Source organism: Acomys minous (genome assembly GCF_964271855.1).
Source record: "Acomys minous genome assembly, chromosome: 10".
In the NCBI taxonomy this organism is placed as follows: domain Eukaryota; kingdom Metazoa; phylum Chordata; class Mammalia; order Rodentia; family Muridae; genus Acomys; species Acomys minous.
The window spans coordinates 15,909,194-15,936,764 of NC_140491.1; the positions used below are offsets into that span (position 1 = coordinate 15,909,194).

The following is a 27,571-nucleotide window of genomic DNA, read 5'->3' on the forward strand; positions in this document are numbered from 1 at the left end:
GAGACAACAAAAAAGATTTCCTAGTTTAAAGCAAGGTTGCCATGCCTAGAAAGAGGTAAATGTACTAAGTTGAGTGTTTACTCTTCTCTGATGCCATAAAAAATGAGTCTGGAAGTTCTTGATTCTTTGACAGATCTCATATCCACTTTTTCTGAGTTTATATTTAGCCATTTTAAGTCCATTGTTTCCCAAAAATTATACATACAATGGTGGCTAAGTTCCATCTTAACCAGAAGGGCCAACTTAGTCTACAGGAAACTCAATGATGAAATACTAAAAGAGCTTCTTAAACAGCCGATAACTAATGCAGCTTCAAGAAAGAGCCTGCTGGAATAAATCAGAATTCTGTTAGAGATTAAGATAGCATAAACAGAAACAAATGGTTGGGTGACACAGGATCTTTTCACTCCTACAGAAATCGCTTTGAAGAACATACATACAGTATGAAAAGCTCTGGGAAAATCAGTTCTTTCTCTTTTTAAATATATTGTTTGAGAATTGTGCACACGCGCGCGCGCGCACACACACACACACACACACACACACACACACACACACACACATACACGAGCTTGCTCTAAGGCACTCCCAATTCCTTCCATATGTCTCCCACCACTCTTCTCTCCCAACCTCAACCTCATGAAGGCTTTTTTAAAGCCCTTGGTTCCGTGCTAAGAAACTAGTAAGCACGTGGGTGCGAGGCCCTCCACTGGAGCATGGACAGACTCTAAAGCCTGCGTCCCTGAAGAAAGCTGCCAGAGCATCAGTTCTTTTCATGCCATTTACTCAGAGATAGTTGGCAAATGAGCTGGAATCCCAAAGATACAGGAGAAAGTCCAGTAAGTGAGTTAGTGCTGTAACTGTCACAATAACACATTAAAAGGCTGGATATGCAACTAAATACTGCAGCAGGGTAGAAATTTTACAATTTAAATTAAAATGTCTAGATACAACTATAAAAACAGTAGAACTTTCATTAAAATCTGAGTCAGTAATTTACATGATGGCTTTTCATCATCTAGGTTTTCAATCATCTTACTTCAAAAACAGCAAAGGATTTTCTCCAGAAAAATAGAAACCTAGCTCTTTTCTGCATTAATTCTACATCCATATTTTTTCATAGAAAATACAAAGAAACATTCATGGTACAATCTGACAAAAAACCAAAAATCACAAGGGGAAGCAGCATTGTTTGTCAGACCTTCATAATAGTGAGCTGGAAGCACTGCTTAAGATGACAGAAAAACCCTTATTTATCACCCTGCACAAAACTAAGGTCCAAGTGGATAAAGATCGCAACATAAAACCAGACACATTAAATGTTAGAAGAAAAAGTTACATCCTCCCTTAGAAAAACATCTAAATTTTCAGGCGCACACATCTCCTGCTTTTCTAAGTCTGCACAGAGATAACTGAGCCCTGCCATTCCTTGAAGGTACCATAGATATCAGCATCAGAATCTCATGTGTTATGTGGTTAAGAAATATGCACTCACAGCAGTACCTCTGAATGCACTTCGGTAAAAATGCTCAGACTTGTCCATTCTTACAAAAATGCAGAGCAGGCCATGTGGCACAAAGTGTGAACTTGTTTTCACAGCTTATTAGTGCAGACACCTCCAAACAGAGTGGACAAAGGGACACACAATCTAATGCAGCTGAGAAGCAGTTTACTTGCATCTCGTATTTTAATATCTAATATATGCAATGTTATTTAAATACAGGTATTTAAAACTGCATCTGGGGGCTAGAGAGATAGTTCAGAGGTTAAGAGCACCACCTGCTCTCCCAAAGGTCCTGAGTTCAATTCCTGGCATCCACATAGTGGCTCACAACCATCTATAATGAGATCGGGTGCTCTCTTCTAGTGTGCAGGCAAAACACTGTATATATGATAATAAATAAATAAATCTTTTTAAAAACTGTATCTGAGAGTGCATGCCCAGAAATTCCTTACTATAACAGCAGAGGGGCAACAAGAAAATAGTTTGGTGAAGTACAGGTAGGCAAAGCAAGCGTCAGCCTCGGGTTCTTTACTTGCACTGCCATCAGGAGCACTGAGTGATTTATCAATATTATTCTAAGTTCTCTTAATATTTATAGTCAATAAGACTTTTTGTTTTAAAGAACAAATATGGAAAAAACCTAAAGAATTCTAAAGGCTAATAACCCTCTGGCTTTTATACCATCTACCTGAGGCACAGGGTTCTACTGACTTTGATGTGATGGTATACCAGCTTTTTCCTAGTTTCCGTGACACCTCACTTGATACCCATGGGCCACTTAGGTCTGATTGCTGCTTCTGTGTGTCATTTCTTGTGTCTAACGTCTTTCAGGACATGGTAACATTTTCCTTTAAACATGAACTGGCTATAGGCACCAAATGCTTTTATTTTTAACAATGTCATTATCTTTACAATGTCATTATCCTACACTCTATGTATACACTCTATGTATATCCCCACTAGATATACACAGACAGTACTAAATGGACTCAGCAAGTGTGTGTGAAGTGTGTGTGTGTGTGTAAAACAATATTAAAGAAATATTAAAGATTAAAGATGAAGTCTTTAACTTGAAAGAGACTGGGAGGATGAGAAGAGGTACAGGTTGAGAAAAAAGGTTAAGATGATGTATATACAGTACTTGAGTATGAAATCCTAAAAAAGAAAGAAATTAAAGTTAAAAAGAATGAAATCCATTTTAAGAATGTATTGCTGAACTAAGTTTTGTTTTCAGGTCTTGCTGCCCTGCTGCAGGCAGGTATACAGTGCTGCTGCCTGCTTCTGGGAGGCAGTCCCAAATCCTAGGACCATAGGCCACCATGATTACATGGTGGTCCAGGCCACAATCTGACTTCTCAATTTTGATGCATTTAAAAAAAGAAAACATCATGAAATGCATATTAGGTACTCTGTTTAACAGTTATAGCCAAGATTTTCCACCAGGAAAAGTTCAATAAATGCAAAATAAAACCAAACCAAAACCAATGTTGTCACTCACTAAATAATTACTTTGCCCTTGAACTACCACAGATACTATAGTAGGTTAGTATCATACTAACAATATCATTGAACCTACCTTTAAAAAAAATCTATTCATTAGACAAGCAGTTTTTGGCTGCTTATGCTAAAAATAGAGCTTCAATACACTAGACTCATAAAATATTCTGAATTAAAGAACGTTCCTTGTCATGCAGATTCATGAAATGGCATCCTTTTAGAAAAAAAATAATACACATCATCACAGAAAAACAACACAGACTGTGAGCCAGTAACATGAATTAAATGCTCAGGTTGAACTACAAACCCTCGTTCTGTTACTTGTAAGCTGGTGACCTTGCCATATGGACCAACCTCTATGATATATCTAATCAGATAATAATAGTATATTCTTCATTCTTAGTGCCTCTCGGAGTATCCCATACTTTAGTAAGATAAAGTATTTATACTCTAAAACAAATAGTAAACATTCAATTGACACGGAACTTCATAAGTAAGCCCAGTACCACAATAACAAAAATACATGAACCCAGCATAACGACTAGTAATTTTTAAACAGGAAGCAAAATTTCTCATTTATCTACTTTATTCACCTCAACTTTGCCCTGCTTTTCCTTTTAGAAGAATGCCAGGTAATCCTCAAAGTATTCTAACATATTTCTACATGTAATTTAAAGCCATCATTCACTGCAAAACACTACACATCATGTCTTAAAATTCTAAACATATCCTATTAAAGAGTTGACCTTGAAAAGTCTGATTATGTATCATTTTTAAAATGAAGCCTTTTGAAGGAAGTGACAATTTTACTACTTCAATGCTTTATAATCATGTGGAGAAACTTCCTACTGAATGTCTCTATTTAGCAGAAGACAGAAACAAACTGTGGTAAGCAGCACCCAAGGTGCCCCCGGTAGTCCAGAATCTTCCCATTCATTTTGTGACCACGACTGTGAGGGTCATCTGGACAGCATCTAAGTTCCAGCAAGCAGGCTAAAAGAAAGACAATGGAACATCACTTCCAAGATGAAATGCAAACGGGCTGGAGAGATGGCTCAGCAGTTACAAGCACTTGATGCTCTTGAAGAAGAGCCTGAGTTACATATAGCCTCCCCCATCTTCCTGTCCTGATCCCTTCTCCCCAGTCAAGCACTGAGTTTCTGAAATGTGTCTTCCCACAGCCCTGCAAGAGCCCTGTTAGCTCAAAGGCACAGATTTCATCTGTTTTGTTACCCATCCATTATTCCAAGAATCTATTTGGACATCTGGTATACAGAAGGCCCTCAAATATTAGGTCCAAATTAAATGAATGAATAAAAACTATACTGAGCAATGCTTTCTCATAAGACCAACTACAAAACAAGAAAGAGAGAAATAGTTTTTTATCAGAATTTTAAAACGCTATTTCTGAATTTTTTAATGTACTATTACAATTCCCAAATTACAAGAAATTAAAATACTTTAATTTGATTTTACTATGATTTTTTTATTAAACTCATGAAATACTCTAATTATAGCTAATAGAGGCCTGTTACAGATTTACTTTTTCAATGAGATACTTTAATTAAAAAAATAATTATAAAACTGGAGACACAAACTAGCTCAAGAACTATAGAATTAACAACTCACTCATTTACGCCCTCTAGACCAATGGTCAGAACAAAATGAATCTACACATTTAATCTTAAATTTTCTAAAAGTTACATAAATCAAAAACAAGTTAATTTCAATATTATATTTAATGTCACTAATATGTCCAAGACATTATATACAACATAAACAATTGATACTGTGTACGTGTGCACATTTATGTGTATAATGTGTGTATGAAGGCCAGAGGTCAGTGTCAGACACCTTGTTCAGTCAGTCTCCACCTTATGTTTTGAGACAGGATATCTCACTCAATCTGGATTCAACAATTCAGCTAGACAGGATGGAGACAAATGCCCTCGCCTCCCATCACCACTGAGATTAAAGGCATGCCTCACACGCTCAGCTTGTTTGTATGTTGAGCACCTGAACTCAGATCTTCATGTTTCCACAGCAAGCATTTTATGGATTGAGCATTCTCCCAAGCCTCTAATATTTTTTAAATTTACACTTTATTTTCCTCAAAATATCCACATTTTAACATGTATTTTATGTTAATAGCATACCTCAATTTCAAAATCCAAAAAATAAATGTGGCTAGTGGTTGTCATACTAAATGGTGGACTTCTATATTTTTTTAGGTACCAATAAAGTGGAAAGGCATACTTTACTTGTATTTAACATCAATATTCAAAAAACAGAAAGATTTTATTTTTTTTAAGATTTTATTTTCTATAAATTTTATATTGATAAAACGCTAAGCTCTGCATTTTAAATAGGGCCTTTTATGAACTGGTATACTCTGAACAAATTGACAATAATACATCCAGAAGACATCCATTATTAAAACTGTCAATGCTAGGTATGAGATGCCTTCTTACAAGCAATCTGCCAGGAGGCCACACAAGCCCCCAAATGAACACAGGATGCTCATTTTACTCTTGATTGCCCACAAAATCTAGACTCTATTACTAAAGACTTCACAATGTAAGAGATAGAGAAATCATGCTTGAAGTGGCCCAGAAACTTCCTCTTTGATACTTAGTTTTCATGGTCTGAGAAAGTGCTATGCAGAATTCTGGGAGAGCAAAGTTTTACCCAGTGGTAGCTTTACACAACTGTGGTACATCCTATATGCTACAATACTGATTTGCCAAGCAAGATGTGCCCACTGATGCAGAATGGCATCAGCATTATGGATGTAACCAACTGGTTCCTGATTGGATTTGAGGCCTGTACCACAAGACTAAATTCTTGCCTGTTGCTGTAAACCTGGTCAAATGCACACATCCGGGAAAGTCATAGTCCCTAAGGGAAAACCTACTACTTTTATGCTGCTAAATGGATACGTGTCAAACTGCTGTCTGAGTACTTATGCTTTTAAATATAGATTAGTGCTAATATCAACCTTGGTAAGAGAAAATCCTCTTTTCAATGGGCAGCAATTAATGCAGACTCCCCTACATGGGTCATTTTTATCAGCCCCCAGCATGAAGGCTCAAGACACATAGAAGAAAGGGTCCAGAGACTGTAGGAGCCAGAGAACGGGGAGGAGTAACATAGAAGCTATGGGTGCTTGTACAAGACCCACAGAAGAGCAAGCAGGTCAATGTTAAGCATGGATGGGATGCGAATCACAAAGGCCCACATCTATTTTTTAATCCCCAATTAAATGCTTGTTTTATAAGAATTTCCTTGGTCATGGTATCTCTTCACAGAAATGTAGCAGTGACTACTGTTAACAACACATTAAGTGTGACTTTTTCTTCTGAAGTTTTCTTCCTCCTATATGTTTTGGAGGAATATTGTCTTTCCCCTGGCTTTGTCTCTCTGCTTGCGCTTGGCTTACTCTCTCTCCCTCCCACCTTCCCTCTCCCTCCCTCCCCTCCTCCGCTCCCTCCCCACCCCCAGTCGCATTTAGTTAATGAGCAGTTGGTGGTTGCTGAATGAAGGTGAATCTTTTTTTTTTTTTTTTTAATTCTAAATTCTAAGAACACATCTTGGAAATGTATCTGTTGGGACTGGGCTCCACTCCTCTGCATTTTGATCCACTGTGGTTTTCTGTAATGTAGTTTCCTGGCTGAAGAGTGAGGACTATACTACTCCAGCAGTAACTAGACAACTCTTGTACGTAAGGCTCAGGGAAGAGGGGCTGGAGCCACAGGAATGGTGAGTCGGCTGTGAAACCACGTGTCCTGGAAATGTCAGAAGGTACACTTATGAAGTCTCACCAACATGACTGCCCAAAGTAAGATGAACAAGGAAAGCAATAAGCATGCTGTCGTGCTAACAAGCCCATGAGGCCTCAATCCTAGACGAAGACCTACAGGAAAACCGAGAGCAGGAGAAACAGTCTTCTCAAGGGAAGGCCATCTATACGAAATAGGTAGCCCTGAAAACATACATACAAGACACTTTATATAGAGTATTATGTATTCACAAATACACACACACACACACACACACACACACACACACCACATACACATATAATACAAACACACACAAACATAACAAATAAAGAAAGAGGTCATGAATTTGAAAAAGGAGGTACCTGGGAGAGTTTAGAGGGAGAAAAAGGAAGAAGGAAACTATGTAATACCTTTAGAGATTCCCACCTAACCTGTGCTAACCCACATGACTTGCCTTTGTCAATCTGATACTAGCTTGTACTGTCAACTAGAGGCATGATAAGCACCCACACAAGAACTTCCTGGAATGCTACCCCTGGCAACCAGCTGCCAGGCAGTAATAACCCCCTCCTGGATGGGCGGGGCTATCCAGAGGATAGGCATACAGAAGGGTAAGACAACCTCACGGCAGCTCAGAAATATATGCCAATTACCACAGATGGCAAAGCTCATACCTACAGCAACCAGCAGTGCCCAGGTGAACCCAGTTAACCCTCAGAATTTGGAATAAACTATTTGTCGCTAACAGAACAACACTGGGTAGTGACACAGTCAGAGGAGGACTTGTATTTGAGAAACCTACAACTGTGACAAGATGTTTATGTAACCAGGAAGCACAAGGCCATCCACATGTTTAGAGACCTTGCTATGGTTAAAGATTTAGAACCCAGAAGTTATATTTCATACCCTAATCTTAAAATTTTTAAAAAAAAATCCACAACTACCAATCTATGAAGTCACAATTACAACAGGAAGGAAACAGAAAGGTGGAAGAAGGGTAGTGAGAAAAGCAAGCAAAGAAGGTGAGAAAAGCCATGTAAATACAGCAAGCAAAGGTACAGTTTTTAGAAGGTTTTTAAAGCAAACAGAAGTTAAAGGCACTAAAGACTACTGTAAGCGGAACTAAGTGCTGTAAGAATCAGGGGAGAACTGGAGGCGGAAGACGACTCCTGGGCAAGGAGCTCCACCTACTTCGTCACTCTCGTCCACTTCTATCCCTCCGTCCTTGTCGTCGTCCATCTGCTTGTGTATTGTCTGAAGCGCCTCCAGGCTGAGCCTGTCTTCCTCGGTGAAGCACGGCGGGCTCAGGGCCATACAGGGATCTGAAACAGAGCAGAGGACGATCACTAACGTGTCGTGCTACACCACAGGCCACAGCTAGATAGAATTAAAAAAGAAAAACGTCAGACTTCAGACTAAGACCAAGAACTTCTGCCTCACCAGAATATAGTCTAACATGATAATAAATAAACAAGCTTGAATGAAAGTAATATAATTAATAATGGGCAGAGACATCTTGGTCAGCTAACATTTCCTCATCTTTCAAGATCTCTTTGTATCCAATATTTCTGAAGAGAAATATTTCCTCATATTAAAAAGAAAAAATTAACATGGACTAGATAGTGTTACTTTTGTACAACCCTGTTTAATTAAAATAAAAGGTTCCAGAAACATTCAAAACAAGTAAGGAAGGAAATTATAGAACAATTTTCAATTTATGATAATCCAAGAGTATGTCTATCTGGCTTTTCAAATGTACACATTTTACAGTCAACAAGATCTTTTAAGAGACTTTCTTCAAATCTTATTTCTCATGTTTTCTTCAATATCCATTCGTTGGCTAAATCCCTTCCAAGAGCAAATAAATAGAACATCATATTCAAGTTGTCAAAAATTAAAGATCAAAGGCTACATAAACCCTGGTATGCATGAGGCATTGGATTTCATCCCCAGGTCTGAAAAACAAAATAAAATAATGTAATAAACCATGAAGCACTATTTAGAGGGCATACGCCTTATGAGAGTCTTCTAAGACTTAAGGCCAGGTAGACGAAAGGCCTCTTCTGATGGTATGACTAGTAAAAGCCTATATGCCAAGATAGGACAGCGCTGTATTTTTAACTCACATCCTATGTGACTCATCAGTAGACTGTAAAATTGGTAGACTTATTGCTATTATTTTACTAAATCATTAAAATTGTATTTTAAACTATAATATCAGTAGAACTGAAGTATTCCTAGAAATCAGTGACTTGAAGGCTTAGTATCAGTTGTAAGATTGCCACAGTATGGTTATCTCACTAACTGTTAGAATCTGCTCCTGCTGTCTACAAGGCACTTGTCAATGGTCTTAGCTATCTCATTCACCTGTCAAATAAAGCAAAGTCTACTGTAGTAATAGAATATTTACTTTGGTATTTATAGAAAAAATAATTATAGAGAAGTACCTGAAACGCACAAGTTATTTTATTTTCTAAATGATAATTCAAATCCAGATATCTACATGTTCCAACTTATAATCTGAAAAAAATGCCCTAGTAATTTAACATTTTTGTAGTTTTAATTCAAAGTCGAGTTTTACTTTAATATTGTAAGAAAAGAGGAGAGAAAAGAAAATGAGAAGCACAATTACAAGTCACATGTGGCTCAGTGGTTAAGAGAACTTGCTGCTTTTCCAGAGAACCTGGGTTCAATTCGCAGCACCGACATGGCAGCTCATATGCATCAGTAACACCAACTGCAGAGGACCTAGAGCCCCCTTTGACCTCTGCAGGAACCAAGCACACAAGTGATGTCCAGAAAACAGGCAGGCAAAACATCCACACATTTTTTTTTTAATTAGAGAGGGGAAAAAAAACAGTACACGCTAAAAACCAGCTGTGGTGGGGCACGTCTTTAATCCCAGCACTCAGGAGGCAGAGACAGGTGGATTTCTGTGACTTGAAAACCAGTTTGTTAGTTTTTTAGAGGTTAAGATGGTTTTAGGTCTAGATCGATGTTTTAAGTTGATAATGGTGAGATATGATAGATACTGATTTATATTCAGAAATTTAGACGCACCAATATAGGAAAGATATTTTCTTAAGGCTGCCAAATACAAATAGCCAAAACACTAAGAATATAACATTTATATAATTCCTGATTGTTCACTGGTTCTTCTTGCTGTAGGTAGTTTATTGTATATATGTGTAATAATATAAATGTACATTTAAAAATTAATAAAAATTAAATTTTTTAAAAAGTCAGCCTGTTCTACACAGTGAGCTCCATGCCAGCCAGATAGTAAGACTCTATCAAAATAAAATCAGGGCTGGAAAGATGGTTTAGCCATTAAAAGTTGGGTTGACCACCAAACTGTCAAATATTTAAAACACTAAGATTTGCTAAAATCTAATAATTGGGGGAGGAGTGAGGGGGTGATGATCAAGACTGATCAAGAGTAACATAGAACCTGGCAAATGCATGCACAGATAAAACTGCACCAGGCATGGTCATACAGGCAGCACTAGTGTGATTCAGGGTTGCATAGCTAACTAATGCCAGGCCAACCAGTGCTACAGAGCAAGATCCGATCTCAGAATCAATTGCTTGGCTAATTACAATTAAGATTTATTATTTATTTGAATGTATTACATTAAAAAGTACTGTGTAATACACATTTCCTTCTCCAAACTCCAGTTTATCAATTTTAAAAATGTCAACTATTGTGTACCTATTGTGCTAGGCACTGGAAATATCACCGTGAACAAGAGAAAAACATCCTAGTATATTCTAGCGAAACAGAAGGTGAGTAAGTAAAGGCTACAGACATTCTAGCAATGCCAAGCAGCTAGAAAAAAGAAAGCAAACAGCTGCTATGCTAAAATTTTTGAAAATTTTCACCTAAATTTTCAGAATGATCTACCTAAACCCTCACTTTATGCTGCACTCTTCTTATCTCTGGCTGCTTTACATATCATTCTGCCCACATTGCTGAGCACACAATCAGAGCAGAGACTGTTCTTCCATTTATCACAAGTTCACAATAGCTAGGATTGTCGTGAATATAGCTTAGATCTGATTAATCCTGATGCTTCATACTTTAGATCACAAACTTCTATGCCATAAAAAGAAAGGTATGCGTTAGAAAATAAAATGACAAGCCGGGCGTGGTGGCACACACCTTTAATCCTAGCACTCGGGAGGCAGAGGCAGATAGATTGCTGTGAGTTCGAGGCCAGCCTAGTTCTACAACGTGAGTCCACAAGAGCCAAGATAACATAAAGAAACCCTGTCTCCAAAAAAAAAAAAGAAAAAGAAATTAAAAAGACAATGCAATCATTAGAAATTAAAAAGTGTTATATACTTTTTAGAAAAGATTTATTTATTTATTTATTTATTTATTTATTTATTTATTTATTACATATACATGTATGCTTGCACACCAGAAGAGAGCACCAGCCCTCACTATAGATGGTTGTGAGCCACCATGTGGTTGCTGGAAATTGAACTCAAGACTCTGGAAGAGCAGACAGTTTACCACTGAGCCATCTCTCTAGCCCATGTCATATACTTTTTAAAGTTCGCAATCTAGTGAGAAGGCATGTGCTTCCTACATTATGAACTGTTAAGAACATTTGCTATATGGTGTCATGATTTGAATATGCCCTCCCAAAAAAGCCTTGCATTTGAAACATATTCCTCAGTGTAACAAGTACCGGGGGTAGGGCCTAACGAGGGGGGTTAAGTTATGAGAGCACACCCTCAGGAAAAGACTAATGCTAACGATTGAGGGTGACTTTGATCCTTTGCCGTCACTTGCCCTCCTTCCACTTCCTATCTCATGCTCTCTTACCCTTCCTGCTTCCACCATGACAATTCAACGTAATAGGTCACTTGTACCTACATGCCAGCTCCCTGATCACATGCTTCTAGCCTCCAAAACTGTAAGAAATTAATTTCTATTGTTTATACATGGCCAGTTCTACGGCATTCTGTTAGAGCAGCAGTGCAAAGTGCATTAAAATAGTAGGTTATGGGCAAGTGGACAGCGTCTACTGCAGACTACAAAAGAAAGTCATCCTATTTTTCTAGAAGTGCACTTAGCAAAGTCAAAAAGCCCTATAGCTGATGGCCTTGAGAGGAAAGAAAAGTATGCTGGAAGAAAATGCTCAGTGACATCAGACATGCAAGTGGGTTCCTGGGTGTGGAGGACAGAGCATAGGAAACTGTCAAGATGTTAGATGTCCAAACCTCTCCTTTTCTGTACTAGGGTATTTGGACCTTATTCTAAGGACTAAACGAAGCCAGGAGGGGACTGAAGAAGGGACAAGCACAATCAGACTCATTATAAAAGGTCACTCCTGTGACAAGGTAAAATAAATGGAATGAAGTCAAGGCTGCGAGACACGGTAGTAGAAAACTGCCACAACAAAACCACAGGAATTAAAATGGAGCAAGTACATAATGAAGATAGCTCTCGTGTATGAGATTTTATGAAAGATAGAGCAGTAAGTAATATGACAAAAGTGATTCACTTTTCCACACAGAATAACTATTTCCTTTAGAGTAGATGGGACAGTTCAGTGAGTAAGCACACTCACTGAACAAACCCAGTGCCCTGATTTTGAACCTGTGGCACCCCAAAATCTATCCTCAACTTGGCTTTGATCTTCTGACCTTGACAATGAATAACACCATGGCATATGTGCCTTTCCCAACACACGCTGTGAACTCTCTGATGTGCAGTATTATGTTTTAAGAGAATACCATTCCTTTCAAGTATTGCTTAAAACCTGCAAATCAAACAGTCATGAGCTCTTCATTCGACTGCCATCTCTAAGGACTCTTTTTATATTTCTCAGTTGTTTCCAGGTAACTTAGCAGACTAGCTGACTTAATTTATTTTAAAATACATAGTCTGCTATATAAGATCCATGGCTACAATGACTATAGTGCAATGGTTTCAAACATGACAGCTGAAATCCTTCTTCTCTGCCAGTATTTCATAGACCTTAGCTCCCAAATCGCACTAGTGAAAATCGCATACTCAGTACCTGGAATATGTTTCTTATCTAAAGAGATTCACTTGTTCATTTAAACAAGGCCCACAATAGTTGGGCTCTGCCTGGTGCTGGGCACTCAATACCACAAGAAAAATGCTCTCTCCATGGAGCCTGCAGCTTCTGTTAAACACAGGACAGCACAATGTATCCTTTCAGTTTCATACACTCAACGTTCTTTTCTTTTCTCTGCACCAAGAGCACTTGGCATCGAGGAAAATGGAATCAGCTTCAACAGAATAAGACAGCCTACTCGATCAACAACAGCATTAAATTCCACCTTGTTTTCCTGTAGTCAATGCCAAATGTTCCATCTGAAGCATTAAATTGTTTTGAAGAAAAATAAAATTATTTAATTTCATCTGAAGTGAATTAAAATTATTTCCTCTAGGTAGAATTATCCACTACTAGAAACCAATGTCATTCTATAAATGTAATATACTATCTCTGACCCTGTGTTTCCTACCTTTCAGAGGAAATGACTCATCAGTAACTTGCTTACTAAAATCATCCCTACCTAGACACAACATCTGGAATTTTAACCAGATCTTCAAGATACCAAAGCCAAGTGTCAGTACAAAATACAGAGAGAAATGTGTCAATATTCCTAGTGTCAGAAAAGAAGTATTCTACCACTGATGGTGCCTTCCTGAAAAAGCCACTGAAGGATCCAAAAAGCATACACATTTCGTGGGAAGCGGGCATCCTCACTATCTAACATACACCTACATTTTCCTATCTTGCTTTTCTTTTGGACAGTGTACCACACGTCAATTCACACTTCTTTTGAACAAACCACTTTTTAAGTAAGAACTTTGTCCCACACTCTTAAATTTGGACTTTTATTCCCACACAGGTGGCAAGCTATGGAGACACTACAGAGCCTTCACAAGGTGGGGCCTGGCTGGTGGAAATGTGTCTGTAGGAAGGGCAACAAAAGTTATCCACACCTTACCCCTAGTCCTGCTCGCTGCTTCCAAGCCAACTGCTAGTCAAGAGCCACTAGCCTAAGTCCCTGCCACTATGCACTGAGCAGCTTGCCATGACTAACAAGCCTCTGAAAACACTTAGCCAAAATAAGCCCTTAGGTTGCCTCTGTCAAGTATTTGGTCATACCTATGAGAAACAGCCACAGATAAATAGTTTGTATCATAAGTTTACCCTAGATTTGACTGTAACCACATATTATTCTTTTATTGTCACTATCTACCTCAATGGGTGCCATGTTTGTTAAATGGTTTAAATGTATATAAACATTAAAAGCTAAATACTAACTACGAAGTATTTATCTAGAAAATACATAAATGCTTGATTCTAGGTCAAGAGACATATGCGCGCTAAGTGAAAACAAAGTTAGCTCGATAATCATGCAATGGCAGGCATCTGTAATTAGTATACAGCTAAGGAGAAAGTCATGTTTATGCCCATGGGAAAAAGTCTTCAAGGTGAAAATGCCATTGCATCGATTCTTCAAAGTTCTCTATGAAGACACATAGGCAAGAACAGATGGGTCGAATAGTTACACTAACAAAATGATAGTAGAAATAAGAAATGCCTACCATATTATAAAGTACACATAATAAATTAAAATTATATATTTCATCTTGCCTAAAAAATAGGCATTGTTAGCGTTCAGGGAAAAAAGTGAAGATGAGCTAGTAGAAAAATCTATAGACTATTTTAAATAAAGGAAAAATAAATAATCCCTCACTGGCAAGGAAGTTCATGTTTGCAGTTTCCTCTGCCAGCAACAGGCTTTCTCCCTGACATACCCATGGCTGAGGAACTCCCTTCATCCCGGGGCACACGTTCCTCCCCACTGCCTTATCTCAAACAGCCTCCCCTGTGTTCTCCACGGGCTCCCCTTTTCGCCACAGCCCTTTTTTGTCACAATGCCCTGCATTATGTATGGCTTTATTTCCTTACTAACTCCCACACTAAGATGCAGCCATGAAACCACAGGCTTTGTTTTGATCATTCCTCTCCACGCTGCCTAGAACAGTATCTGACTCACAAGGAGCATTCAAAATTATTTGTTTACTGAATTGCTTATTAATTGGCTTTTAAATATAAACGTTTGGAGAAGTCTTTTAAGAAACTACTCAGTTTATTCTCCAATAAGCTAGTATTACTCCCCAACTTAGAGGAAGGAAACGCTAACAAGTGTGGTTGGTGCAGCAACAGGAAGTGAATCTGTGGAGACAGCCTGGGCTAGGATCACTGAAGCACAACAAAGGCAGAACTGTGGGTCTGAAGGGACTGGGGGCGGGGGGAGGGTAAGACACCTGCCTACACTGAGTTCCATTTCCACACTAGGGTAGCTCAAGGTTAGCGGTAGAAGTGTTGCAGAAAAATGTCAAAAAACAAACTTTTTGAGAAGTCAGCTTATTATCTAACTTAGTAAAAATCCTCACTCTAGTCAGTTTTATTTTCTAATACTCTACATATAACTGATGAATATATACACTGTGACAAGACGTTATCATCCAAAGGCCATCCTTTATGTAGCTCGCTCTTATTGTGGTACACTTTATGGGTTTGAACAATTCACTGAAACACTTAAAACATACGGGGCAGTATGACTGTCTCCCTGATCCAGGGCTCTACCTTGTTCATCCCTTACTCCCAACTCCTGCAGCTGCTGATCTTTTTAGTTTCGTCTTCTATCATAGTTTAGATCCTTATTACATAACCTTTAAAGTTTGGCTTCTTTTGACTCTAAGATGGACTTAAAAATCCACTCTGGAGACTAGGGAGATGGCTCAGTCAATAATGTGTAAATGTGTAGCTGCATAAGCATAGACTAAGCACCCTGCTTTAAAAAAAAAAAAAAAAGAGGGCCCAGCAGAAGGATACACCTATTATCCCAACTAGTTAGACAAATATAAGAAGACCTGGGAGCTTGCTCACCAGCCAGTACAGTGGCTCCCGGAAGCGTCACGTTCATGAGAGCCCCAGCCTCAAAATGTAAGAATGACTAAGGCAGACATTGACATCCACCGCACCCATGTTAACTCTGGCACATACTTGTGTACACACACACACACACACACACACAGAGAGAGAGAGAGAGAGAGAGAGAGAGAGAGAGAGAGAGAGAGAGAGAGAGAGAACAAAGCACATGCATAGGAGCATAGCTTTGTGTTTTTTCACACTGGCTCATTTCCTTTTATGCTAAATGTTTCACTCTGTGTGGATGAAGCAACCACAGCTTATCTGTCCACTCCCTGCTAGAAGACATGTTGGCTGCAGAGTGTTGTTACTGTGAACAAAGAAAGCTGCTACAAAACTGTGTAGGCTTTTTTTTTTTAAATAACTTTCCAACTCTTCTGGATAAATACCAACATGTGTAATCACTGGACTTCATGGAAAACTTTTTTTAAAATATACAAACAAACAAACAAACAAAAAGCCAAACTGTTATTTACACCACTCCCAGTCCACCAGCAGTGTATGAGTCCCTGGTATTACACACTTCATCAACAGCTGGTACTGTCAGTGCTCAAGGTCTGCCAAACTATGAGGGGTATAGCATATCTCACTGTTTTCATTAGCATTTCCCACTAACATAATGTGGAGTATGTTTTCCTATGCTTATCTGAATCTACTTGATAAGAGATGTTGGTTTTTATTTTAATCTAGAGATACATATTTGCCACCCAGAATGCCAGTCACAATTTAACATGGTAAATTACAGAATATAAATTACAGGGCTAGAGATGTGACTCACTAGGACAGGGCTTCCTAGCAGTAAGCACAAAGCCCTAGGTTCTATCGGCAGCACCACAGAAAACTAGAAACAAAGTCTATAAACTACATGTATGGTAGTGAAAATAAAGGGAAAAGATCACACACTGAAACCTTGAGGCAATCTTGTGAGGGAAAGGACAGAGGCAGGGCTGGCATCCCAGGCCTAAAAGCCATCTACACAAACAAAGATATGTTTCACCTCTGTTTGGCTAAGCCAGACCATACCAAGCTCCCGAAATACATCAAATATAAGGCCAATAAGATTCCACTGAAGAGGAACTGGAGAGATGGCTCTCCAGTTAAAAGCACTGACTGCTCTGCCAGAACCTGTGCTCTATTCTCAGTACCCACATAGCAGCTCACAACTGTCTATAACGCCAACATCCAACACCTTCACACAGACATACACGCAGGCAAATCAAATGTACATCAATGCACATAAAATAAAAATAGATAAATGTTTTAAAGATTCTATTAAAGAAAGGTATGTATCATACTCTTCACTTTGTCACCAGTCTATTGATATACACAGAGAACATCCTTAGAAACTTACTAAGAGATGGAGGCAGGGTGCTAAAACAGTAAATGCAGCCTTTAATTTCCCTCTTGTTATACAAGTGGAGTCAGTAAACTTGATGCAGAAATGAATAAGAAACAGAGCCACTAAACATGTACAACATCACACCCGGCCAAGAGCTCAGCTAAGCATCTTGGCGACTACTTAAGAATCTCATGATTAGGATTTGCTTAATTACTACCCCTGAAAGAAAAAAAAAATACCTTGGATTTATTGAATCCACGAACAGTCCAAACATTTATCAAATCAAATATTTCAATCTAAATACTTTTGCAGCAATTCTCTAACATCACTTTCTAATCTACCCTAACACTGGATTCAAACTCACAGGAAGGAATGACATGATACCCTGCCTAGGTCAGCATCAGTCTTAATTCCTAAAATTTTCTTTACTCTCCTTACATCTAGCATGAGACACCCAACCTGTAGTAGGATTAATAGATACTTCACAAAAAAGAATTTTTAAGTGCTATGTATTCATTGCAATATACCACATACTGTATTATCAGATGGAAACCAGGCCTTTTACAAGATGTATGGGGGCACATTACACAGCAGAAGACAAAGGAGAATGAGAGCCCTGTCATCAGTCCTGTGCTATATTACAGCGCTATCCAAACACAAGTGAAGAACTCCAGATTCCCTAGCACCTAAGAGTGTCAGACAGTCAACAAGACAGATCTTGTGAATAAAGGCCCTAGTAACCACGAGCAGCTACATCTAATTACAGTGGTGTGTTATTCTGAAGGAAGAATAAGAACCCTTTGATAACAGCCCCTTCCAACTGCCTGTCTCTTGGAACTTTAAACCTATGATCACTACATGGCATAAAAGGTGCCTATTATTTTACCCTGACCCTAGCAGTATAAACACAGTGTCTCCTCACTCTAAGTTAAAAGTTCCCCTAACAACATATTTTTTCAACATGTTGTAGTTTTTGTTGTTTTTTATTTTTTGTTTTGTTGTTGTTGTTGTTGTTGTTGTTTTCGAGACAGGGTTTCTCTGTGTAGCCTTGGCTGTCCTGGACTAGCTTTGTAGACCAGGCTGGCCTTGAACTCACAGCTGGGATTAGTAGTTTTTTATTGAACTGTGAGATGCATACTCAGTCCCTTCCCACCTTCCATGGCATTTTAAAATTAAAATTTCTTATCTGATTATTTCACTCCCACTTATTCTCATTTACCCCACTTGCAACACAAAGCTACTTCCCATTTATTCCCATCCACCCGAAGCTACTTCTTAGGTCTCTGCTAGTCTTTTCAGCTATTGCTGGAATTGTTGCTTCTACCTCAACACTCTTAATATGAATATGACTCAGTCCCTAGTACAGTCCTCTTTACAGCTTAATTCTTGGTTGCCCAACATGTTCCTGTAGTGTATGTAAACAAGGGAGCTCTTCATTATAGCCATATTTAGTTAGTCATGCAGTCACTTTTTTTCATTTACTTTTATGCTACAAGTGCTCCCAGAATAAGGTAATGTATTTGTCTACAGCACCGAAGCATCTGTTAAATGGGAAATATTGTTGACTAGGTGCAAAGAAAATAAAAAAGAAAGCAACCAGGTGCATATACATACGTACTTACTGACTCATGCTTTCCAAAGATGTTATAAAAATTTAACAAAAAATAGTCTGAACACACAAATCACTTTCTAACTTCCCACCAAAAATAAAAAAATCTCACTGACTGAATGCAACATGATCAAGATAATTGAGAAGTAGGATCTCAAGCGGCACTTGCTCTTCTTACTCTGTATCTAAGCCAAGTGCTAATTGAAATCCTACTGCACAAGGGTGTATACACACACACACACACACACACACACACACATACCCCATGATGATGATGATGACGATGATGACGACAATGACAATGACAGTAATTGGAAAGGGCACTATGAAAACAAGCAATGACTAATACCATAAAGAGAACCTGTTGTAACTGCCAAGTTATAATCCAAGGAACAATTCATTGTTTTATTTCTCTGTCAATCCAAGGATCTAAAGATATATAAAATTAAATTAGTATCATCTGTAATATAGGTAAAATTGGATGTTCTAAGGGAAAAATGAAATATTCAGTTCATTCTTATACTGTTACTTAACTTTAGGAGAATTATTTAGCCTCCTTTCCTTAATTTTTTTCATCTATAGAGTAATAGCAAATTTTAGAAATCTCATGCCATATTATACATACTAACATACAATGATTTGATATTCTATACTTATTATTATTAAGAATGATAAGGTGCCCACTATGATTAGCTACTCAATGCCACAATAGAAACATACCAAACCTCCATTAATTCACTTTTCCTTTTATACTGTTGTTGAGAAAAAAAATCATCAAAATAAAACGTTATGTACATCTAACTCAAATAGCTTTTGATCTTCCCCAACCCAAACAGGCCTCAACTACAAAGAGACCCAATAGAAACAAAAGTAATGTAGCACTTATTGTGTGGCTGTGACATAAATAGGTTTTCTATTGACTAATTCGGATGTTCCTATCAACCAGTGTCAGCACACACTTCCTCCCATGAGGAATAAACCAAGGTTCTCACAGCATTCTCCAAAGGCAAACGGCTACTTAGCTGGTGAGCTGTAATTCAGCCCAAGTCTCTCCAAACCTACAGCACGTCTTTCCCTCCATTTCCTGAGCTGTTTGAAGACTCAGGTTTCCTAATCTTAACCAAGAGAGAATATTATGGAAAAAATATTCATTCAAATTCATTTATCTGTTTTGTGTGATACTGGCACTCAAACTCAGGGCCTCTGTATTGTAGGCAGGTGCCCTACCACTAAATTATATTCCCATTCCCCCAAAGGAATATTCTGAAAGCAAGTTTAAAATCAGAAATTTTAAAAGCAGTTTCGTTCAAAATGCCACTGAACAAAAGTGCACAATTTCACAAGGTACTGTTTTGTAAAGGTAAGTGTTCATTTAGCTAGCTAGCTATTTGACGCTGGAGGAACACTCTCTGACAACATAGTTTTGCTATGTACTGTCTGTTGTTTTTCAATAATTGTAAAAACTTCTTAATATCTTGCAATAAAAATGAACACACTTTTCCAATTGAAAAAAAGAGCCCATTGCCACACCTGTAAGGCCTCAGCGATACAAACAGGAATTCCTTTTCTTACTCTTCTGCAGCAAAGCTATCTTACTGTCAAAAGCAGAGAGGGAGGAGCCGGGCGTGTGTACAGCTGCAGGAGAATGCACTCCCAGTCAGTGGCATTGGGGAATCTATGCTGAGACTGCAGGCACAGTCTATAGGAAGTCAGCCAGCACACAAAAACACTAAGTATTTTTGGTCTGTGTTTTGAAAGGGGAAGTTTCATAAAGTCCTAGCATGTTAAAGCTCTACACATTCAATTCTAACATGTGGAGCTGCAAAGCTTACTAACAATCATTATTAATAATTAAAAATATCACAGCAAACACTTTTAATGTAGCTTGTGACCTTTCCACACGTCTCCTAGAATGTTGCTAACCTGTGTAAGTCACTCACACAGAAGAGAAACAGAAGAGGGCAGGGCTAGTACTGCAAAGCTTCCACGCAGAAACACTGAAACAGTACACTTAACACAGCTGACACTGAACTCTAAGAAATAACTTCATTTGCTAATACATTTTCTATCATTTCCACATGATATTAAATGCATGCAGTTCTAACACCTATTTTTTGCTTCAAATTAGTAGGCAGAAGTGAAGGCAGTTCATAATTAATCACTAATGACTCTTCACATACCACGTATTAGTTCATTATCAGTAATGTAAACTCAAATATCCCCGATAATCCATTTCATGATCTCTTATTTATTCATTCTCACGCTGCCCTCAAGATTTTGCAGAATACAGCATCAAAGTTTATAAAATCATACAATTTGAGCCTAGTGCAGTAGTGCAGCCTATAATCCCAAAATCTGGGAGATGGAACAGGACTTAAAGGGCAACCTCAGCCACATAGTCAGTTTGCGGTCAGACTGGATTACATGAGGCCTTGACTCAAAGAGAGGTAGAAGGAAGGGAAAAGGAGTAGAAGGGAAGGGAAGGGGAGGAGGATCGAGGAGAAGATACTCAGCCACTACCTAAAGGTCATGACAGTGGTGTACAAGAGAGTAATGTCTTCCACTCCCTGTGCACTAAGTGCTGGAAGCTGTTCCATAATCAGTCTGCAGAACACCATTTCTAGCCCAGAAAAGGAAACAGATTCTAATTCACCATCCCCTTAAACCTACTTCTAATATTTTTGGAATATTTTTCAACAGTGGCATACATAATAATGTAATTTTCTGGGCAAGTAGTATTAAAACTATGAAATGTATACAATCACCTGAACCAGTTCCCAGTAGCTACATATACACACATGCGTGTGTGTGTGTGTGTGTGTGCGCGCGCGCGCCCGCCAAGTGCAAATTACTCAGGAGTCTTGTTCAGTACAATCTCTGTCACCTGGAGTACCCGTTGGATCACAAGCAAGCATGGGATTCAGTCTTTATTTATTGAATAAGAATAAGAAAGAATTGAATAATTGAAAAAAGAAAGGGGGAAAGAGGGGGAGGGAGAGAAAGAGAAAGGAGGGAGGGAGGGAAGAAGGGAAGGAGGAAGGGAAATAAATCAAGAATCTGGCTGACTTTTTTTTTTCCGTACTTTACTTTTTCTCCTTCTTCCCGTTTTAGACAGTGTCACTAGGCAGCCCTGGCTGCCCTGGACTCGCCTTGTAGGCCAGACTGGTCTCAAACTCACAGAGATCCTCTTGTCCCTGCATGCACCACCACACCCAGCAATATTTAGCTGATTTTCATTTACACTTGGTTGGCTTAATTTTGCTAAAATTTTTCTTTTTCTATGCCACAATCAGCCAGGTATAAGTAAGCCACAGGACACACAGCAACTGCCTTTTACAGCTGCTAGGCAAAAAGCTTGAAAGTCACTCCCCTTTTCCAAACATTATCCAGCATCGGGGGAATCTGGAAGCTCTCTGTCCCCTTTCTGAGCCACAGTCATCTCTTACACAGACAGCCTTTGCCTTTGGACGTCTTCCCTCTCCTCTCAGCCTGACCCACGGCCATTCATAGTCACTCCTGTGCAAACCGCTTCGGCCTCCTTGCCTATTTGTTTCATCACGCTTGGCTAGTCAAGCCAGAGCCCTGGCTGGGTGCAGCTCTCTTTATACCTGGCATCTGAATGTGGCTGAGCGTGTCTTTAATCCATACATAACCAGAGATCTTACCTGCACCTTAATGCTGCCAGGGGAAACATACAACTCCCAGGTATATCCAAGCTCCCAGTCTACTTCACACCCTGATCCTCACCTCAGCCTCAAGCCTTACAGCTTACAGAGTACTTACAGCAAGGGCTCTGCTTTCTGTGTCTCACTCAAAGCAAAAGAATTAAGTGAAGCTATGTGAGAAAACAACTTCCATACGCTCCCGTGGCCACAGGAGCGCCTCCCTAGTGCACATTTTCAGGTGGCTGTTGTCACTGCTTAGGCACCAATTAGGTTTATACAAGCCAATCCACAAATCTGTGAACAAAATCTCATCCCACTTAGTACCTCATCACTTCAGAAATTCAAGGTAACATTTGGTGCTTTGATGAACTGTTGTCACTGGCTATCAACAGGCTAGTTTTTCCTCCTCTTAACAACAATAAAAGATGTTCAACCCTATTTCACTCTCACTGTTTATTTTCTCCTCTTGCAGAAAATATCCTAAAAAACATTTCTAACAAACTCGAACTCCTCTCCATTTCTCCATTAAAATAACTTCAAATCTGCTTGTTCGAAATCACAAGTAACCTCCACATTACTAAATCTAGTGAGCTGTCTCATTCCTAGACCTACTTTGCCTATCAGTGAGCATTTGCCACAGCTGCCCATTTTCTTCATGCTGCCTCCAGGACAACAGAACATCCTCACTCTCCTCACTGTTCTTTAGACCCTTCTTACAGAAAGCATGAGTAGACTTCTGAGGCTCATCGTTATATTGATTATTGATTATATATGTATATCTACCAAGTTGCATACTTTGAAGTATGAACTTTTTATTGAATGCCAGCTACATGTCAAAGAACTTTGAAAAAGCAACTTGTCAGTCTTTCATATTATCCAGACACCAGGACTGATTAGAGATCTGGAACAAGGGATGGATACGAAACTTTTTTTTTAACCCTAGGACTGGTGTGGAGCGGGGGGAGGTGGAATCTACCTGGACCACTGAAAACAGTTGTTCCTTTCTCATCTAATTCTCTCTCAATAACTTGGATCTACTATTTTTAATTAAACATTTTCTTAATAAAAAACAGATCAAATGATGGGACAATGTGACATTCTTCTTGGCAAGCACTATCATTACAGTTTCAGAAATAACCCGCTACCTTCCTAGTTTTTCCTCCAAGCATAACATTTGTGAAAATGCCTTTTATTATTCTTAGTGCTCTTTAGAAGCTTCAGTTGAATTTAGCCTTTATCATCATAAAGGCATTGTCAAGATCTGCGCCACTTTCTTACTTACTGTTAGATCTCTGATTTCCTGTCTCTGAATAATTTTACACCATCTCAACTAACACCAATTTGCATTAGGCATTTCATTAAATACTATTCAGTAACATACTTCCTAAAACATACAGGAAGAATCAGGAATCAAATGACCAGGGAGCCTGTTTCTGTTTGCTTATGCCACAGCTCTAAGCATTTAACGAAACGCATTAGCAATAAAGAATCATGGCAGCACGAGTGGACAGTCTGGGTCTGCGCTTGGCACGGAATACTCAAAGTTTCAGGACGTGGATTTTAGTGGAGGGCAGAAGTTGTCTAGCCTCACAAGCAATGAGAAGATGAGCTAAGACAGTGCTACAAAGCGACAAAAATAAAAATTACAACCTAAAGTTTACCAATTCACACAACTCCCACTATTTCCACTCTGGTACACCACCTCCATAATAGAAGTACCTCACCCAAAAGGAAAAGACGTCACTCATTACCAAGCATAAAAACAGCTACCATTACCTGAGTGTGGTACGCACACCTTTAATCCCAGCACTCGGGAGGCAGAGGCAGGTGGATCGCTGTGAGTTTGAGGCCAGCCTGGTCTACAAAGCGAGTCCAGGACAGCCAAAGCCTCACAGGGAGACCCTGTCTTGAAAAAAAAAAAAAAACTAAAAATAAAAATAAAGATACCATTTTCTTTTGCATTTTACAATTTTATAAAGAGATATACCTTGGTACATAAAGTAAAATTTTATAAATTTTATTATTTAAAAACATCAGAAGTAAAAAGTATATTTTAAATGATAGTCTACTATAGCTTACTAAGTTCATACTATCATGGTCTTTTATTTCTGGACCTCTTACCAACAGATCACACTTAACAGGAAATTCAAAAAAACTCTACCTACCATATGACACCTTGGAACAGTGCAAAAGCTACCCTTCCAGAAGTCTATATGGACAGGGCAAGATGCGAGGTGACATTAGATAAGCAGACCTTGCCTGGGAAGACAAGTTGTTAAAAAGGTCAACAATTACTGCATTATTCTTACCTGCAGAACTCAATCACAAATGTCTATGAACGGTTTCAAATGCTCTAGAATGAAGTCCTTTATAAGACAGTGCTGAGCATTTGGAGGTAATCTTAGCTTTGTTTCAGACTGCCGCTATGTAGGTGGACATACCTAAAGTCCCACTTCTATCACCATAGTCTAAACACTTAAGCTTTCATCTACCTACCACAAAGAGCTTTGTCAGCAAGAAATGTGCTTTATGTCCTCAGCAATTCAAACCAGTGTTCTTCCCATATCAGTAATCAAAAGATGATCAGAAGTTCGAGGCTGGCCTGATCTACAGAATTCCAGGCCAGGCAGGGAAACATAATGTTATCCTGTCTTGGGGGGGGGGGGGGGGTTACCGTTTCTATCTTTAAGGCCTCCTGTCTTCCCTAACAGATACTGTTTATTCTCTACTCACTTAGCATTTATGTCTATTCGATTTACAACTGTTTCCCTGTCACCTCAACATCAGTTCCTCAAAGGGATAGCAGAATTTCACTACAAAGACCACCAACTCGGGAGCCAAAACTGTTCTCAAATCTCACTTTCACTGTTTACTAGAATGGCATCTCCATCTAATCTCTTAAGGTTATCAGGATTTTTAACATCCTCAAACACAAAGTTAGCATACAATATTTACTTGAGGGGTTTCTATGGACAACAACAGGAAGGATATAAATAAATAGTAATACACAGAGAAAACACGTTACCTAACATCTGCAACACCTGAAAGGGAACATTCATTACAAAAAGACTGGCTCTCCTCTTCAGGAGCATAAGCTATCCTTACAGTGACACCTGTAGTAAGTGTCTTTTAAAGAAAATGCTGATTTTCATAGAGAAAACTGGAGAAATATATATAATATAAATTAACATCCACCTTTCCCTCAACACCTGTCTCAATAAAATACTGTTAAAGACTTGCTGAATCCTCATGGAAATAAATATTGAAATAGAAACTTTTCACTCAAACTAGTCACAAATAGCATCTGATGTTATTTTATCTCTCATTTAAAGGAGTATGTATGGAATAGGACTAAAGATAACTTTCAGAACTTATTTTAAAATGCTACTTATATTTTCTACAGTGTGATTTTAAAGTCGCCTCAAAACTTTTAATGTGACCTTAGAAATCTTATGATTTCATAAGCAGCAAGCTTCCTGGAAGGAGGAGTTAGAAAGGAAAAAAGAAATTCTTATGGGAAATCAGGAGGGAAAAGCTCATAAAGAGAAATTTGGGGGATTGAGTTCCTGGCTAGCTAAGAAGTCATCATAGTTCAAAAGCTCAATTAGTAAGAAACCTTTCCATAAGTGGTATCACGTTGAAGGATTTGTAGAAAAAAATAAATTATCTGTAGTACATGAATCTAGAGAAACTAAGGAACTAATTAGGAAAAAAAATATCTCCATTGGTGTGAATTTTCCCAAACAATAATAAATGAAGATTTTACTAAAGCCAGGTGTGGTGGCACACTCCTGTAATGCCTGCACTCTGGAAGGCAGATGCAGGGGGAATCTCTGTGAGTTCGAGGCCAGGCTGGTCTACAAAGTGAGTACAGGGGAGGCAAGACTACAAGAAACACTGTCTGGGCGTCAGGGGAGGCCTTTAGTAAAACTATTCCAAAGTGATGATTTTTTCAACTAAAATTTCAAGTAAATTCCAAGTGCATTTTGTGCAATCACACAAGACTTTATTCCTCACTATATTAAGTGGATTTTAATCCTCAAATACTGTAACAAGGTTTTCTTTGTGTAGATGGCGTGGGGTGTGGAGGAGATCCAGTAACTACTTTGACTGCAATTTTAATTACTGGTAACTTAAGAAACTAAAGCTTAAGATTCCTTTCTCCTTCTGATGTCACATGTCACTCTTGTGAGAAAGATACAGTCAACTAGGTCACTAAAGAGCCAGAGTTCCTCTCACTGACCCAATACTTCATGAGAAGAAGGCAGACAGGCAAGTCCGACGATCTGAGCAGCTGGGAGCTTGAGCTATACCTGAATTGTCAGTTCTGCACACTCACTGGTCACAGAAAAGCTGGGCCATCTCTCTAGCTTCCTTGGCCTCAATTTTCTACAAGCTGGGGGATGTGGACTCAACGGCTCCTTCTCACTCCAACTTTACTTAAAAATTCTGAGCTTTTTTGTTAATTTTAAAACCTTCACTTAAAAAGTTAACAATTCAGAAATACGCTCTCTTGGGTACTACATGAAGCAGATATTTGTATTACAAATGAAGTATTGAGGCTCAGAAAGAAATACTGTTTGAGCCAAATGTAGAACCTACCTAGTTCAAAGACGCCAGAAAGTTTTACGATTTAGAATCCACACAAATTTCAACAGTTTAAAATATAAGAAAAATAAGATATAATAAAATAGGATACTCTCCAGCTTACTTTTAAATGTAACTATATTCTTTGAGTCAGATATCATATATCCCAGGTTGGCCTTGCACATTCCTTAGAAAGAGGGGAAGAGGAGGAGAAAAGGGGGGCAGAAAGAGAGAGGAGAGAGGGAGGAAAGAAGGGGGATGAACACAGGCTATTCTACAAAAATATTAACCAGATGAACAGCTCTTATGTGAACCACTGTATGGTTATGTCCAATTAGCCATTTTTTAAAATATACACTTGAGAAAGAAGAAAAGGTAAATCAGGTATGTGCATGAGATGACATTAAAGAATTAGTAATAAGCTTAGCATCCCAGGAAGATTCTCTTACCTTAATCCTTAAAAGAAAAAAAAAAAGGTAAACTTATATGAACTGTTCAAGGACAGAAAGTTTCATTCCTGAGTTCCAGAAATGGTCAAGAGAAAAAGAATTCCACTACCTTGCAAGCTTTTCCAGCAAACAGAAAAAAGAAATAG

General features: G+C 38.6%; 1 protein-coding gene and 1 long non-coding RNA gene across 4 annotated transcripts in view; one reads left to right on the forward strand and one right to left on the reverse strand.

Moving 5' to 3' along the window:
* LOC311607716 overlaps positions 1–27,571 on the forward strand; it is a 612,504-nt gene that overhangs the window by 233,248 nt on the left and 351,685 nt on the right. The window lies entirely within an intron of this gene.
* STIM2 (stromal interaction molecule 2) overlaps positions 1–27,571 on the reverse strand; it is a 126,514-nt gene that overhangs the window by 67,794 nt on the left and 31,149 nt on the right. For all 3 annotated transcript variants that reach the window (XM_084799705.1, XM_084799706.1, XM_084799707.1), the window contains exon 2: positions 7,975–8,105. In XM_084799705.1, coding sequence (XP_084655831.1) covers positions 7,975–8,105 — 131 coding nt within the window. The remainder of the gene's footprint in view (positions 1–7,974; positions 8,106–27,571) is intronic.